This window comes from Argiope bruennichi, chromosome 9, assembly GCF_947563725.1.
Source record: "Argiope bruennichi chromosome 9, qqArgBrue1.1, whole genome shotgun sequence".
Lineage (NCBI taxonomy): Eukaryota > Metazoa > Arthropoda > Arachnida > Araneae > Araneidae > Argiope > Argiope bruennichi.
Window position 1 is genome coordinate 34208453 of NC_079159.1, and position 19108 is coordinate 34227560.

The following is a 19108-nucleotide window of genomic DNA, read 5'->3' on the forward strand; positions in this document are numbered from 1 at the left end:
ATTTCATCCGTCTAGCTCAAATGGCTTTTGAGTTATCTTTGTCACAAACATACAGACAGACATTTTTCAAAAATGTGTATTTCGAACTGAGGGAAGTCTAAAACGTGGAGATTACAATACTTTCTCTATACTACGTAAACGAGAAAGCAAAAATTGCTAATATAAAACCAAAACTGTCATAGTTTATTGCAAGATATGTAAAAACCTGTATTGATCAAAGTTTTAAAGAAATGTCTAACGTAAATTTGGAGTATTCATAACTTTATAAACTATTTTTAAAATGCAATATGAATCTAAATCACAAGGAAAATGAATAATCCATAAAAAAGGAAATCGCAAGGAATGACTAACAATCCATAACTGTCGTCACATAAGATATTTAAAATGCAGCATTTCTTCATTTTAACCGCTTAAATATTTAAGATTGTGGGCATACATTTAATATTCAGGAGTCATAATTCAGGTGCATACCTGCATGTTGGCCATAAGCTGTTGGAAAACTTGCGTTATGGTCTGAACAACGGCAGCGCTAAGACAGAGTTGGACACTGCTGACGCTGACCGACATTTGGACCTCTTCCTCTACTAAACGGAGGCTTCGGTTCATTTCCACTTCACAAGGGTATAGGACCTATAATAAAAAATAAATTCATCAGTACCGTATTTAAATTATGCAAGCAATATTCGTGGAATTGTTCCATTTATTTATTTTATCGGTCATAAAAAAACGTGATCTTCCCAATACTTTCATGCATATTCTTTAATACCGGAGTTATCCGGGGAAGCCCCTTGCATGGTACTGGTGTACAATAGTTACGAAATATTAACTTTTTGTGTGAATTTAGAATTTTTATTGAATTTATCTTCCCGAGTGTTTTAGTGACTAATACCTGGTATTAGTTAGTTTATAGTATTCGAAAATTGAATTTGTATTTTAGACACATTTTTCCCAAACGACTGACACAAAACTACATTTGTAGTCACACAATCCCCGATTTAATTTATGATATTTAAGTCTTAGCTTTTTTGAAATAGCGTGTTTACATGTTTACATGAAAGTGCATACTATAAGATCGTCAACATCTCATTGGATATGGCTCAAAAATCGATAGATATTTAAAATATAGAGGTTAATTATGTATACCAAATTTTATCCACTTAACTCTCTTCGTTTTGCATTTATTGTGTTAACTTATATTGGAGCAGCTGGACAGAAAGACCTCATATGAACGAATTTTGATTAGAATTTGATAGAAATCTACAAATATGGTGTTAAGATCGTATACCAAATTTCATCATTCTAGCTCAAAACGTTTTTTAGTTATTTTTATCACAGGCAGACAGACATTTTCTAAAAATGTGTTTTTCGAACTCAGGGAGGTCTGTTGAGGATTTGTATGAGCGAGGATAGAACCTGTAAATTGTGGTTCGTAGCTCAGTAACATGACCATGATGCAAAAGCAATTGCTAGGGTAGCGTAGCTGTTAACTGGCTTAGAAGCTTTTACTACAGACTCTCCCTCCAGTGAGTCGGAGGTGGGACGAACGATATGGCTGTTGAGTGGTTATGTATTAGCTGTTGATTCTAATGAACCTGTACCCATTTGAGTAGCGCCAAGCGTTATGGGGAGCGTGTGTAGGTGAGGGGTTGCTGATGTTGTTGCTGCGCCAAGTGAGTCTTTGGTTTGCTGTGGGTAGATGTCGCCACAACAGCTGTGTGAAGGTTGAAGGTTCATCGTCCGAGGTCATCAATGTGGCGTATTAGTATGAGCGAGGATAGAACCTGGTACCTTGTGGTTCGCAGCTCAGTAAAATGACCATGATACAAAAGCAATGGCTCGGGTAGCGTAGCTGTTAACTGGATTATAAGCTATTCGCTACAGGTCTAAAACATAGAGGTTCGACAAAATCAAACTCAAGTTCAAATGTTTTGACGATTCTGTACTTTCTCTCTGAACGCGTTTTAGTAGTTGGATAATAGATAATCATTAACTTTTATCTGTCTTGCAATGATCTGAAATTATTAAAGTTATAAGTTCAAAGTTATGATCTTATTAACTGCATTCGACTTATTTACACTTTAATCCAAATCTTCATTTTCACTGCAGTCCGCGTATGTAAACATCGCGTAAAATAAAATATACTTTTCTATATGAAAACTTAAATTTTCTGTAAGATGTAAAGTAAAAGTTATTTAGTGTTGTGTTCATATCAGAAAATTAATTAACTATAAATTGAAAAAATAGAAGAAATTCTTCGTACAATATAGTAATTCTTTTTACAAAATAATTTGATTTTTTCCCCAATGCATCGGGTATTCCCCGTACTTCACTTGTATATCGAAATTTCTCAGTATTTTATTTGTAAAATCTGGCATTTCCAGATAACAATGGCAAAAGATAAATAAAATGCGCGAATTATGAAGGCCCTTAATAATTTCTGATTCTTGAGAACGATGAGATGCTTTTAAGTTTCAAAAACGTTTTTTCTTGGATTTTTTTAACTAAAGTCTATCTTTATATTGATCGATCAAATACAGCTTTGTACAATGTATTACTTTTTTTTTACAAAATAAGCTGATTATTCTCTCCAATGCATTTGAGATATTTCGTACTTTGCTAGTACATCGGGATTTTTCTATATTCTATTTGTATTTTCCTGTATATTCCGATAACAATTACAATAAGATAAATGAAATGTGCGAACCATGAAGTCCCATAATAATTTTTGGTTCGTGGGAACAACGAGAATGCTTATAAATTTCAAAAACTTTTTTTTTTAAACTATAATCTACGTTAACTTTGGTCAAGCAATACAGCAATACACATGGGGTGGATCCTAGCACAGCCCACCTCTTGGCGTCTTTTTGAATTCTCGCCAAACGAGTTGCGATAACGTCGCCAATGTGGCAACCTAGACGGATTTTTTTTTATTTTATTTTTATTATTTTATTTTTTTATATATATTTTTTAATTTTTATTATTATTTATTTATTATTTTATTTTATTATTATTTTTTGTTTAGTTTATTTATTTATTATATTTATTTTATTTTATTTATTATTATATTTATTTTATTTTATTTATTATTATTTTTATTTTATTTTATTTATTATTATTTTTGGCCTTCAAATATCATTTTTTAATTGAAAAATAATAATAATAACAAATATTCAATTAGTAGTCAACTTGGCGAGATTTCAAAGTCGCCAAGAGGTGGGCCCATCTAGGATTTTACCTACATCTGTTCAGAAAATATTTCTCCAACATTATGCTAACAACACTATCAATATTTGCGTTTGCTTCCTTGGTATTTTTTTTAAAATTTTCGATAATAATACCTTTTTCAAAAATGAGTTTCTAATTTTTTTATATAATAAAATTGAATTTTTTTTTTCTTTCCTGTAATTTTTTCGCAAAATTTATGATGCCATCAATTGTATTGCGTTCGATGGGTAAGCATGTAATCGCTTGATTTCGATTATGCACCGTGCAAGAGACTTTCAAAATTAATTTCCGCAGTTAACTGGTTTACAGAAGTGCAAAGTAACTGAGTTACACTTTACATTTACATTTTAATTTCTTACGGAAAAATTTTCAATAGAAGGATATTCAAAAGTTTAAAAAAATAATTGTATCGATTCGCGTGGCACAATTTCACTACATTATTTTTTAGTAATGAAGATTGGAAATTTAAATGTTTTATTTTAAATATGGAAATATTTATAAAAATTGCACTTACTGTACACATTGTATGTTTTCTTCGTCCATAAATGCACGAGAGCATGTGCAATCCAGCAAAAAATAGCACGAAATTGCCCTGTCCCAGGTTGAAACTGTAATCCAGCGTTACATCCATCTAATAATGAAAAAAATAATTTATGTTATAAGAATATATAAGTTTAGTTACTTATTCCCTAGTTGTATTTGACTACAAGTTGCTAGCAACAAAGACAGAATATCATTTCAAATCTCTTATCATAAATTCAAATTCAAATTCCCCTTATTGAATCTCTTATCATAAATTGAAATTCAAATTCCCCTTAATTGAATCTTTTATCATAAATCGAAATTCAAATATCCTTTAATTGAATCTCTTATCATAAATTGAAATTCTAGTTTCCCTTAATGAAAAATTTTCAAACTTGAAAATGTTATAAGCATTTAAGATGTTCTATTTTAGTAGAATTGTATTTATTAGGTTCATCGAGTATATGAACATTTCTAATGGTATTAAATGCTAACAACATTCAACATCTAATTGCACTTTGCCAGAGTAAATTTAATTTTCCTATTCCTCATTCAAAACACGCAAGTAAGTTCCAAATTAAAATGGCGCTGCGTATTTTAATATCAGAAACTTAAAGGCTGGATTAAATATGCCGATAAGTGGTGTGAGTTGACGGAGTTTTTGAGCTTGATTGTTCTTAACTTCCAAACATAATAATGCTTAATTTTTTTTTCATATGTTTTTAAAAATCCATGGCAAATTCATTTGTATTATGAATAGACTTTGATCAAAATATGCTAAAAATTTAAGAATAATAAGTACAATCATTTAGTACATTGGCCATCCTAGTGAATTTAATATTTTAGGGTGCTTTGCTTATAGGCTTCACAAAAAACTAATTAAAATAGAATCAGAATGTCAGAATTTCCAAACAGCATAAAAATATAAGCTTCTTCAATCAGTAGCTTTTAATAACGAATAAATTCGTGACTGAATATTTACTGACACAATCTAGATAGTTTAATTCCAGTGCAAAAATGGCACCTATTAATGGCAAATTAAGCATTAAAATACCATTCTTTAATATTTGTTAAAACAGAAAGCATAGGGTAAAATTTATTAAAATCAGATAGAATTGGTATCATAAAAAGGGTACTTTTTTATTATTTAAAGAAAATATTAAAAAAAACTGTTTGCCCTAAGATTTTCGAAAGTTGACGCAAAAAAAAAAAAATGCCAACATTTATATAAATTAAATTATCAAAAAAATTTCTCTGAGGTGCACTTTCTATTATACAAAGTAATTAGTATTATCCTGCTACTAGTTCTTGCAAAGTAATTTTTTTTATCTTTCTCTTCCAAATAACTATTTTGCAGGTCTAGATGGTCTAGTTCGTAAAGCGTCACACCATTCTAGTTTATTATTAATGTAGGCAGACTCTCATGCACCAGATAATCATCAAATATTAATGACATGTCCACAGAGGAAGTACAAAAATCTTATCTACCATCTGATCATGTAATAGATTGAAATATTTATCTGAATCCTCAAAATGATAAAAGAAATTCCTCATTAATTTATGGGGATAGTTGGCTTTCTAGAAACGCATGGTTTAAGAAGACAGTTTGTAACTTTGAATACATATCAGAGCATATGCAAGTGAGGTTTGTAACATTTTTAGCTCTTTAGCGTTTTATAATGAATAAGTATTCTGATCAAGTATTCTGATATGTATATGTATTCTATGTTTTGTATACGTATTCTGATCATCTGAATATGTATTCTGATCATGTATTCTTATGTATATGTACTCTGATATGTATATGTACTCTGATGTATATGTACTCTGATATGTATATGTACTCTGATATGTATATGTATTCTGATATGTTCTCTATATGTATTCTGATCATCTACCATCTGATCATGTAATAGATTGAAATATTTATCTGAATCCACAAAATGATAAAAGAAATTCCTCATTAATTTATGGGGATAGTTGGCTTTCTAGAAACGCATGGTTTAAGAAGACAGTTTGTAACTTTGAATTAGAGACAGTTAGCATATGCAAGTGAGGTTTGTAACATTTTTTGCTCTTTAGCGTTTTATAATGAATATGCATTTCGAGTTAGATTAACGCATTCATTACCGCGTAACACGCCTGATATTCAGACCATCTATCTAATTTGACGACACCTTTCTTTGCTTTCTCTTAACTATAGTAGAGAAGTGGAGCATCTAATAAGATGGATGCTTTAATACAATTATACATTATATGTAACGTACAGGCGCGTCATGTGACAGTCAGTGTGTTAAATGAGGTAACCTTATTAGTACAGAAATATCGTCAAACATCCGTAGTATGCACAGAAATATACGAATATTTTAGATTGATTTTAATACATATTTACTTGACAGAACGCAATGTTTAAGCAATTTTGTTTCACAGGCTAGAATTACATTTTTATTGATATAAAACAGAGAACCTAATCCTGTAGAAGACAAACTTTTTTCTGATGGAATTTTAATTTTGGCTTTGGTTTCCTTCCTCAAGAATTTTATTCATTTTTTCAATTATTTCTTACTTTTGAAACTTTCTATTGTATAGTCCTTAAAATACATATTTAAAATAATCGTTAATACACAATTTTCCTATTATATTAATTTGTACATTAAAAAAATTTCCTAGACTTAGAAAATTTTAATAGATTTTATATGGTAGAAAGCTAACTACAACGCCACTGCGCCTAGAATCATTCAGGTCTTAGATTGAGAGAAGTGAAAGACAGGAGGAATTTAAATAAAAATGCTTGAGACGCTAATAAATAAGCTTACACCCCGTAAAAATTAAATTTTGTATGGTACAAAGCTGACAAAATACCCTTCTGAACCATTTTACAAAAAAATTATTCAAATAGTTAATATTACTGGGAACAGCAAGGAAGGGAAATTTGCAGTTGAATTTAAAGACAAATACTCACTATTAGGTAAGTATGCCACTAGATTAAAAAAATCAATCAATAGAAAAAATTTATAAATAAATATTTTTCTCCGGTATTAATTTGTACTATATTTAACTTTATTATTTGTATTGTATTTTTGTGTAGTATTAGTTTGTATAGTACAAAATTTCAGTTACTAATATATTTTATATGGTAGAAACCTAACAGAACAGCATTCTGCACAACTTTGCATTAAATCATTCAGATCTTAGATAAGATTGATAGAAGCAAAGAGCAAGAGGTAGCAGTTGAATTTAAATGCTTGAAATGCTAGGAAAGAAGCTTACTCTCAACAAAAATTAAATTTTACATGATAGAAAGTTGGCAAAACAATATTTCATGCCACTGCACAAAACACCATTTAAATAGTTCATCTGATTGAGAACAGCAAGGAAGGAAAAGTGGCAGTTGAATTCAAATGCAAATACTGATGAAGCTGATGGATATGTATGTCGCTAAACCGAAAATATTGATGAAAAACAATCAATATCAAAAATTAATAATACATTTTTCTTGTATTAATTATACAGTAAAAAAATTTCATTTACTAATAGATTTTATACGGTAGAAACGTAACAGAACATCATTCCACAATACTACACATAGAATCTTTTAGATCCTTGGTAAAACTGAGAGAAACAGAAGACGAGAGGTGGCAAATGAATTTAAATATAAATGCTTGAGACGCTAATAAATAAACCTACTTTCTTCAAAAGTTAAATTTTGCATGACAGAAACCAGACAAAAAAAAAGCATTAAACACCACTTCGCAAAGTATCATTTAAATAGTTAATCTGATTGGAAACAGCAAGGAAGGGAAAGTTGCAGTTGAATTTAAATACAAATACTCATAAATCTATTAGGTAGGTTGGCAGGCATATCAAAAATATTAATAAAAAACAATCAATAGCAAAAGTTAATAAATACATATTTCTCTTCTGTATTAATTTGTACAATAAAAAAATTCAGATTAATAGATTTTATATGGTAAAAGCTTAACTATTCCACACAACTGCACACACAATCATTCAAATCTTTGATAAGATTGAGAGAAACAAAGAACGTGTGGTAGCAGTTGAATCTAAATACAAATGTTTGAGATTGAGAGAAATAAAGAACGGGTGGTAGCAGTTGAATCTAAATACAAATGTTTGAGATTCAGAGAAACAAAGAACGGGTGGTAGCAGTTGAATCTAAATACAAATATTTGAGATTGAGAGAAACAAAGAACGGGTGGTAGCAGTTGAATCTAAATACAAATGTTTGAGATGGAGAGAAACAAAGAACGGGTGGTAGCAATTGAATCTAAATACAAATGTTTGAGATACTAAAAATGCAACCAATTTTCAGCTGAAATTAGATTTTGTATTGTAGAAACCTGACAAAAGATCTTTCCACACGAATGCGCAAAGATTCATTCAGATCTTAGATAAGATTGAGATGCATAGAAAGAGAGGTAGCAGTTGAATTTAAATGCAATTGCTTGAGAAGCTAATATATAAGCTTTTTGTCCTCAAAAATAAAATTTTGTATGGTAGAAATCTGACAAGACACCTTTCCGCACGCCTGAACAAAGAATCATTCAGAGAGTTGATTTGATTGGGAACAACAAAAAAGGGGAGGTAGCATTTGAATTTAAATACTTCCGGTTTTAAAGATAATAGATAGGCTGTGAAATCAAAAATATGAATGAAAAAAAAATCAGGCGACAGCAAAAGTTAAAAATCAGAATTGTAAACATAAAACGAATACAAATATAAAGCAAAAAACAACAACAGAAGACTCACTTTGAGAACAAGAACACCAGTGTCCTGTGCATCAGGTTGAGCAAAGAGGACAATTTCAGGCTTTCGGAATATGACCGATAGGGATAGTGCCCTCGTATCTTCAGTACTGACTGTCGACAAATACCCACTTGTGCAGTCAGATGGAAGCCGTCCTCTTCCCTCATCGTCTTCCAAAAAGGCACTAGAACTGGGAAGTCGACTGCCGGGTAAGGCATCCGACACGTACTTCAGTACACCCAAAATGTACGAAACAGAAACATTTAGACGAATCTTTTCGACGACGGCGTCCACTGTAAAGAAAAATTATTGATGTTTCTTTAAAATTGTAGAATTTTTACTTTATTTTTTTTAACTCTACAAGCCCGGAAATGTGAATTCCAGTACCTCAAAACATGGGACAGTTTTTTGCCCATGGAAGCAGAAAGAAATGGATCCTTCTATATGAAAAGTTGTTGTCGCGAATTACCTTTCACCCCAAGATTTTAGCAATATGCCCGAGTCAGGACGTTGTCAAACAGTGCGGCTCGAGGCGAATCCGGGCTCATAGGGTTAAATCATGAAATCTAATTTTCTAAACATCAATTTCTTACTATTAATGAACGAACTCAAATTGATTAAGTCATTCCATTTAGTGCGAATTATCTACAGAAAATGAGGGTTAAATGAGTTTCTGCATTTTACCTAGTTAGCGTATTCATTAATGCGTTTTAAAGGTTTCTTTCTATTTATCCCTTTCCCCCTTCTCTCTTTTTTTTCTTTTAGTTAAATAAATTTTTCAAAACATTTAATTTTTTAAATTTTACTTTGTTCATTAATTAATTCTGTTGATTCTTTAAATACCGAAAACTAAATAAATAATATTACAATTAAACAGTTAATAATATCTTTATACTTATAATCTACTGACTTTATCAGGTAATAATTTACCAAATTATCAGGTAAATAAATTTTATTATGCTTCAATAATTGTCAGCATTTTTAATTAAATTTCAGTTGATTTTAATATTATCGTGTAGATGAAGGTAGCGTAAATAAACCATGTGTTAACGAAAGTCAATCACTTATCTCAACTCGTGACTTTATTCAAGGAACTGAACCTTACATCTGCTTTTATCCACAAGACGAAATGACTCGAATCTCCCAGATTTAGAAAGATACAGAAATTATAAGAACATGCTAAATCAACGAGAAATAACGGAAAGTAAATCAACAGCAAAACAATTTTTAGACAACTAGTTCTACAGTCAGATACGAACTTGCGAACTGTCGCTTTCAGTTCATATTATTCTACCACTGAGCCATTCTATTCGCGCTAAGTTTGAACAAGTTTCGTTACAATATGCTATGATTATTCTAATTGGTAGGGTCTAATATTTTATCTATTACTTATCTAAATATTAGTTTAATATGTATCTAGATGTTTAGCTAAATATATATTTAAGCGCCATGGAGCGTTGCTGATTTTCAATTAAAAGCGTATTTTTAATTGTACATGTACACATTATTTAGGTAATCTGTAGGTAAAATAAGGAAAAAATAAACATCTTTCCACACTTAAGAGCGATCTAGTTACTCCATAGATTTAAACCCCCGGGGGGACACATCGAAAAGAGGATGAGATGCTTCCGGTATGGTGGTTGGATCTCGAGACCCTCGAAGGTACACAAAAAAGGTGGGGGATTTGACTCCTCCCATCGATGACGGGACGTACTTCCTTCGGGAAGGGTTGTACCGTAGCCGGTGATGGATCTTAGGATTCAACCACAGTGCCCTCCAGTGTTGCTGTTGTGGCGGTCCAGTCATTCAATTTTCTTTATCTGTGTGCCTTCGAGCGAGTCGGTGAGTCAGTGATATGACTTACTCCACAGATTACCTAGATATTCTGTGCATTACCTGATTTCATTACTGTATCCTTCTAATGTATAAACTAATTCGTACCAACCTGCTGCATCACCAGTTCCTGTTCGACGATAAGTGAGATCAACCATTGGTGGCATACTTAGACTGATGCCAGCGACACCTGTGCATCCACCTGCATCACCACTGTATGACTGGAATATTCTGCAAAAAAAAAAATATGTTTAAAATGTTTTCATATGAAATAATAAGCTTGGTTTTGACAATATTTAAACGTATACAGTTAGTATAACATAAATTTTGCAACAATTACATTTAAGTTATATGTAATATATTAAAATAAAATTGTAGTAGTTTGTTGAAGATAACGTAAAAATAAGAAATGACAAAGGAAACATTAGTGTTGCGTAGCTTGTTATTACAGTTTGAATATATTAATATATCTTCGGCGATTCAACAACTCAAATTCCAAGCTCAAAAAAACAAGAAGCTAGTATGCCCGAAAAGGAGCTGATAATTACACCAATAACTTTAATTGTAATTGTCTAACCAGTATGATAATACCAAACATTTTTCCACTGTATGTTTTGTATATTTTTAATTAATGTTGTAAAGTTATCCACGTGCAACATAATCCTAATAAATAATTATTACAAAAATTGAATTGTTTAATGAATTGCAATTATCCCCCAATAATAAAAAATAGTCCAGTTCTTAGATCGTCAATTAATGTCTTCTTAAAAATTATATACTTTAGTAGGAATACAAAAATATATAAATTAAAATATATAAAAAATATCTAAATATAAAAATTATATATAAAATATTTAATTTCTACTAAAATTATTATTTTTTTTATATTGTTTGATATATTATTAATTTAATCTAATAATTTTAGTTTTTAAAAATTATCATCAATTGCAAGGCATGGTTATTAAATTATCTACGCTTTCATAAATGTTAAAAAAAATTTCATAATTGTAATAACATTTTCAAAGCATATTCTGGCTTTTTTATAATGATGTTGAATGTAACAAAAATTCAATAAAGTTTCGAACCAAATATCTTTCTGAAAATAAACTGCAAAAACTTTTGATACTTATAGGATTAGAAGCATATTGCTGTTAATATTATAAATAACAAAACAATAACCCTTTGATTTAATTTCAGGAATTCTTGAATTTATTTCTTAAATCGTGCCTATTTAATATCCTTTATTGCATAAGATTAGGTATAAAAATCAATAATAACTATAAATAATTATATTTGGAGCAATGTTGTTTCTTATGGCACTTGCCACGGCTAACCCGCTGTTACGAAGACAGTGATCATTTAAGCCGGTGGGGGAGCGCCTCTTTTTTTCATAGTAACGCCAACTAGGGCCAAGAGTACGATTTTGCTACTCACACATCACTCATTCGCTTGCACAACCCCTTTTTACAGGAGGGTACATTCACACATCTCACAGATAGAACAACCATGCCCAAACCGAGATTCGAACCCGGGACGCCCCGATCACGGGGAAGACGCGCTACCCCTATGCCAGGACGCCGGTATTTGGAGCAATAAATTATTATAAAGAGAGTTATAATTTCACTTCATCAAGCATTAGTATCTAAATACATATGTTGGAGACACTCGATAAAAGGAAAATGCAACATGACTTTTATTGATCAAATCCATCTTGGAGAACCATAATAATACTTGATTTAGAAGCCTGGCTTAGCTTCAATAAATATAGGAACAGGTTGCATTCCTAAACGAATTTTAGGGAACAGCGGCCCATAAATATATTTCTCCTGGTAAAATACCAGGAAAACATTTCGCAATTAATACACCTGTGGTGAAAGCTAATAAGCCAGTAAACAGCTACGCTACCCGAGCAATTGCTTTTGTATTGTGGTCATGTTACTAGGCTTTGAACCACAAGGTCCCAGGTTCTATCCTCGCTCATAACAATCCTCCACACACCCATCACGAAAACGTCAGTTGTTAAAGCGCATATCTGTCTGCTAGTTTGGATAATGCTGGTGAAAAGAATTATTAAAGGATAAAATCCATGACTTTCTTTATAGGATTTATGTTTCTTAGTCATCTCACGCCTTTAGACATTAGGCCACAGATAGGTAGTTACTGTTGTACAGTTAAATTAAAACCTTACAATATTTAATTAGTAAAACATTCAAATTCAACTAAGTTCAGCTTCAATTTCTTGAAAAAGCCAGTACTGAATTTAAAATACTATACTATTGTGTAGCACTGCATGTACTGATCTCTTACATCAATATCAGTAATAATGGAAATTTATAATCGCTTCCTTACTTTCTTTAAGAAGAATGATTTGATGCTCTTATATCAATATTTAGATGCCTGATAAGAACATTTTAACTCAATCCTTTTACTTTAAACTAATTTTAAATGTTATACAAATGGTATAACATTAAATGGTATTATCTCTTACGCCAACATAAACTGCAATGGAAATCTATATTAATTTTTTTTATTTTTATTAAAGAACAACGCTTTGTGCTTTCATATCAACAAATACAGCTCCCTGCCTCAAACAATTTAATACATTCACTTTGATTGGTATAACTTTAAAAGCTACAAAATTGGGTAAAAAAGAGTGAATTGAGACAACATAATCTGTAATGGCAACTTATAGTCGTTGACTTACTTTCTTAAAGACGAATACTTCGGTGCTCTCAAGTCTATAAGAGTAGCTGCCTGGCAAGAGCACTTCAATTCAATCGCTTTGTCATTCGTGGTTTCTAATGATATGCTGGCTTCATCTAAGCTGAAACTCGTCAAAGCCTGGTCAGGATCTCTCACATTACTCGAACGCTGAAGGAGAAAAAGAGAATAGATTCTTTAATCCATAACAAAAATTATAGAAAGTCATACCTTTAAAACAATAAAAGAAGTATGCACTTCAAATAATCACCATATCTTCAGCATCTGTGTACAAGGTGAGGATAATTCCTTCCATTATGAAAGTGAATGACGTTTCCTTCCTCACATCAGTTGATGTGTACAGGAACACTTCTAATTTTCGCACTGATTCCTCAGGCCCACTTTCAGCATCAGGCGATATATCGTCTAGAAAAGATTGTGTGTTTACTTAGATATCTGATCACCATATTAGTACAATATTGACATCAATTGATTCGAATTCTGATCTGTTATAAAATGATGTCCTTACATATAATATGGTAACCTTTTGACTTAAGCAAGCACCAAAACCGTTTGATTATTATTTGAAGCACCGTTTAAATTGGTTACCAACTATTGAAAGAAATATTCAAACTTTTTTTCTTTTATTATCTCAAATTCGTTTTGTATATTAATTAATCTAATAGCTATTTTTAAAAAAATACCATCCTATTCCCTTTAGGGCCTTTGCGCATGCTCTGTCATCTAATATTTATGTATTGTTATGAATCTGTATTTATATTTTTGACATTTGAGATGCCTTTAGATAGACTAATTACAAATAATAATAAAGAAAAATTACTTTATTTGCTACTACTAACGATAAACTGCAATTGGACATAATCATCTTGGTATATTGTGATTACAGTATTTTAATCCCTTTTATGAACAATTATTATTACTAAAAATACGATAAACTTTGACTTAAGTAATCACCAAGTCAACTTGATTATTATTTATAGTTCCAAGAAGATTGACCCAATCTTTTATTTTTCGGTCACAAATTCTATTTGTATTTCAATTAATTTAATGATTATTTAAAATACAATGCCATCATATTCCCTTTAAGGCTTTTGCGCATGCATTGTTATCAAATATTTACATAATATTATGACACTGTATTTAACTTTTTCGCATTTTTGACAACCTGAGATGCTTTTAATTAGACTAATTAGTAATAATAATAAAGTAATCTTATTTGCTTTGTTACTATCCAAAAACTGAAACTCGACATAACAATCTTCGTATATTATGATCACAGTACTTAAATTCCTTTTATATATACCTTTTATATTTACCTTCCATTTACAATATGATAAACCTCAGACTTAAGAAATCACAAAGTCTACTTGGTTATTATTTTGAGTTTCAGTGTTCAAATTGGTCACGATTCTTTAAAAAAAGTATCACAATTTTTTTTTATTACCAGTTATTCTGTATATTCATTAATATAAAAATTACTTAAAAATAATATCCACCTATTCGGATTAAAACTATAACGCCACTATATCTCCTTCACCAAGAATCGTAAAACTTTCCAATTAGTAGGGTTGGATAAAAAGAGGATGGACAAAGTGAATCGTGTCTTTTTGAGAAAGGATTGGATGAGATCTACAACTGTCATGTCTTCTTAAGAAAGTAGTAAATATTATATCTACAACAATTGTATCCAAACTCAGAAAAATATGATTGAGTTAATTGATGAAACAACGTACAAGTCCAAATGCTGTAAATATGCAACTAAATTAGGCATTGCAAGACCCATTGCACATGTGCTGTCAATTAACATCTTAATATTGTGCTATAAAGCTTTATTTAAGTTGTTTATATTTTCCGCAGCATTAGTTACCTTTAAATAGACTAATTACGAATAACAAGAAAAAAAACTTACTTGCTTTGCTACTGTCCATAAACTGAAACTGAGCGTAGTTGTCTTGGTATATTGTAATCATAGTACTCAAATCTCTTTGGCCAACATTGACCTATTTGTAGAAGCAAGAAAAATAAAGTAAATTTATTTTTAAATTACATGCAAAGAAAAAAAAATTACAGCAACACTTCGTTTATATATATTTCATTTATGCTGTTTTCTTATGTTAAACAAGATATTTTTATGACATTTCGTTACAATCCAGATGCAATTTTGTAATGATCAAAAACATTGTTTACTCGATTTAAAAATTCAAAGTTTCAATTATGCGTCATGGCCGAAGTAGAAGAAAATAGAAATCTCCTGAGAGCAGAGATCGATTTTGAGACAAATCTGATTTCGAAAGTATTCATAATTGATATATTATTAGAAAATGAATGATCCGGTGCGTATTTGAGCGATGGTGAAAACGAATACGAAAAAATTGCTCCATTTTTTAATGCCCCAACAAAATTTTATTTTATTATCTTATTCTTCAAAAGAAAAAAGAAAAAAATTAAAGAGCATGACTGAATTCATAACGTTGTATTTAATATTCCAAAACAATCAATATGTTAAAGAACAGTTAATTTTTTAAAAAATTAATTTCCCATCTGCATGCATATAAATCTTATAAAATAAGAAATGGCATTCAAGATATGCAATAAAGGTATAATTTTTCTCACTTTTCCCATGAAAGCTTAATTTCAAAATTTAAATACTATATACAGTACCATATAATACGTTAGTACTGTATTTAAAAATATTCAACGTTTTGTTTTTAAACGAACTCGCACTAATATTATCAATTTTGTAATAACAGTAAAGGTATTTTACTAAATTTCGATTATACTTCGTTTACATAAGCTGTAAAAATAGTGCCTTACTATATCTGGATATCTAAAATATATTGAGAATACTAAAGATTTAAAAGAAATAACCTTACGATATCTAATACAATTCATGTTTAGAAACATCCATATGACAAATATAAAGAAAAGAAATCGAGATTAAACTCTCATTTATGTATACTCAAAATTCAAATAAATTAAAGCATTTATTATCATTAAGTTGCAGAAAACACTCAAACTGTTTAAATAGCTGTTATCCAATGTTTTAATTTATTTACCTTTGACTGTGAGTAATTTTTCACTATAAACTTTATTAACTTTTTCCCTATAGAAGTATACATATATGAGAGTTTATGTATACTTCTCTAAGACTCACAAGTAATTACATCTGTTTGAAGAATTAGCTTAAAATCTTAATGAAATCTTTTCTTTAAATAATTTATAAGAATCTGTTACAAAAATCTAATAAAACCATTTCTCTAACTTAAATAAAAGAAAATAAAATTTCACATCAAAGACACTTTAAATATAAATTATTCGAATAAAAAAAATTTAATTCTCAATTTTTGCATTTGATTATTTAATAGACACCCGTTTATTGAATTAACAAAGTTTCATTTAAAAAAAGAAGTGAAAAGGGACACATGATTGTGATGATATAAATACCCAGATAAAAGTTTAAACGAATTTATTACCAGGAAAAAAAAATACCAAACTTTACATAAAGACGAAAAAATCAAACCACCTACCAATATAGTATTTTAAATAAACTAAAACTTGTAAATATTTAATTAAAAATTTTACTATTTCAAATTCTTAACTATCCCTATTTATTCGATTACAAACAAGAATCTATAATTTTCAATTCCATTTATATCCTTTAAAAATTAATCAAAATTAAAAATTGCACAAGTCTTATTTACCTTTATTAGATCCATGCTACCATTTACTTGATATATAAATCCTTCATTTACAGGTTTCAGAGCTCTTTTAATATCAAGTCTCAGTTTTAGGGGTTCAAGTATAGGTTCTAAAACTTCCATGCGACCATCCAAGAGAATTACTGCCCTGAAATAATTAAGTTAAAAATAAAATATTACAAAGATATAGTTACAATTTATTTAAATTTTACAAAAAATAGCTACGTTATGCATTTTTTGATATTACAGATATAACAAAATACATAATGATAAATCTATCTTAATTTTTTTAATTAAAATGACTCACATCGGAATATGCGGGAACAAGAAAGAGGATGAATATGCAAAAAAGGCTGCACCGAAAGACCAAATAGATATTGTAGGCCCAAAATCATTACAAATGTTAAAGAAGGAAATTAGAAGAGACATGATAATGCAGTGGCAGGACAGATGGATAATGCCGACCAAAGGACGCATAACATATTAATTCATACAGGAACCAAAAATTATATATAAAGGTATTTTACCCGATGGTAGTGCAAATTATATCGGGATATGGAAGATTTCCTGCATGCTTCTACAGATTCGGTAGGATGCAAGACAGCACAAGTGGAGATAACCTGAGTCCAGCACTACATAACAGAATGAGTCCAACTCAAAGAAATTAGAGGAAGTCTCATTGTGAATAGTACTTTTAACACAATATTACAACACCCTGGAAATTAAAAAAATATTAAAAGAAATAATGGAAAAGATTTCTAGGCTTTTACCAACAGTTTGAAGATTCTTTAAACTTTTATTGGCAGTACTTTCCTTACGCAAAAGCTGGATAGTAAATGATCATAACAGAGACGGTCACAATAATCCTTGTTTATACAACTTAGTTCTGTGGTAACGGGGTGATTGGCTGTAATTACAAAAAATAAAGAATTGTAAATGTGTATAAAAGTTTTGATTCTTTATTTCAAAAGGTTGACCTTCTGTTGCAATCTTATCAACAGTTTGACCTTCTGTTGTAACCTTTTCGAAAGTTTCATTTTCTGTTGTAACCTTCACAAAAGCTTGGCCTTCTTTCTGAGTTTAAGGATTCAAAAACTACAAAATGCAATGGTGAAGACAAAATAAATCTGGGAAAAAATCTAATACCGATATTAGATTAACATCAATTTTGGATGTAATCGAGCATAATTAAGGTGCCCCAAATCCCTACTCAGTTTTCTGCTTTAAAATAAAAAGTACATTATACACTACATTGTATTAGTATATTGAAAAGAAGAAGCAGAAGGAATCTCCCGCTGATTTTGTAAAAAATGCAAGTTAAACATCTGCAAAAGTTCAACTTGCATTAAAGTAAATACAAGTTAAACATCTGCAAAAGTTCAATTTGCATTAAAGTAAATACAAGTTAAACATCTGCAAAAGTTCAACTTGCATTAAAGTAAATACAAGTTAAACATCTACAAAAGTTCAATTTGCATTAAAGTAAATACAAGTTAAACATCTGCAAAAGTTCAACTTGCATTAAAGTAAACATCTGTTCAAATTCAAAGAGCCAAATTTAAGAAAAACTAATTACCTCGCTAACTGCAAAGCTTGTAGTCGAATCAGTAGATTATCGATGCAGTGATCCTGCTCTTCCTGAAAAAAGTTTTCCACGCTTAGTTCGCCCAGTTGCAGAACAAGGGCATTGGGAGAGGTCGACTTCTGAGGCAGCAAGATAGTTGGTGCTTGAATCTCAACAGACACTTGGTACCGAAGACCACTTTGCTGGAACTCGGAAACCTAATTTGGATGAAAGTCCATTTTGATGATTCATTAAGTTCATCATGATTAATCTATAAAAAATGTATCTTAAAAAGAAAGAGAAAAACAAGGTTTCAAAGAACTAAACTCAGAAAATTATCTATTTCAGATTAACTTAAATATTACAAAAATGTAATAATAGTACTTAAGGTGAGATAAAAAAAATATCAATCTTTACTTTTTGTTGAAATTTTCCTTCTGTTGATTTCTTGAAAAAAGTTGCTGTATCCATATTCAAGAAGGGATCCAAGAATCTCTAAAAAATCATAATCAATAATTATATTTACTTTAAAAGATACAATAAAAAATTTATAATTAAAAATCACCATGTAATAACACTAAATCATTATTCAAGAAAAGTATTTAAAAAAATTCAAAAAAAAAAAATACAAAGCCGAATTTCGAAAAGAAATGATGATTTTTGAAATATATATATTTAATTTTCGAAATCATATTTTTATAAATATTGTTCCAGCAAACTTAATTTTATAAAAACTGACGACTTTATGATTTATATATTCAACCTTTGTAAAATCAAT

The 19108-nt window shown here is 30.1% G+C and overlaps 1 protein-coding gene across 4 annotated transcripts in view; it reads right to left on the reverse strand.

Annotated features, from left to right (window-relative positions):
• LOC129983915 (intermembrane lipid transfer protein VPS13A-like) overlaps positions 1-19108 on the reverse strand; it is a 419638-nt gene that overhangs the window by 80356 nt on the left and 320174 nt on the right. For all 4 annotated transcript variants that reach the window (XM_056093621.1, XM_056093622.1, XM_056093619.1 and 1 more), the window contains exons 29-38: positions 18748-18825; positions 18343-18548; positions 16770-16914; positions 14978-15068; positions 13319-13473; positions 13052-13218; positions 10460-10578; positions 8518-8807; positions 3740-3856; positions 472-630 (exon numbers count right to left, since the gene is read on the reverse strand). In XM_056093621.1, coding sequence (XP_055949596.1) covers positions 472-630; positions 3740-3856; positions 8518-8807; positions 10460-10578; positions 13052-13218; positions 13319-13473; positions 14978-15068; positions 16770-16914; positions 18343-18548; positions 18748-18825 — 1527 coding nt within the window. The remainder of the gene's footprint in view (positions 1-471; positions 631-3739; positions 3857-8517; positions 8808-10459; positions 10579-13051; positions 13219-13318; positions 13474-14977; positions 15069-16769; positions 16915-18342; positions 18549-18747; positions 18826-19108) is intronic.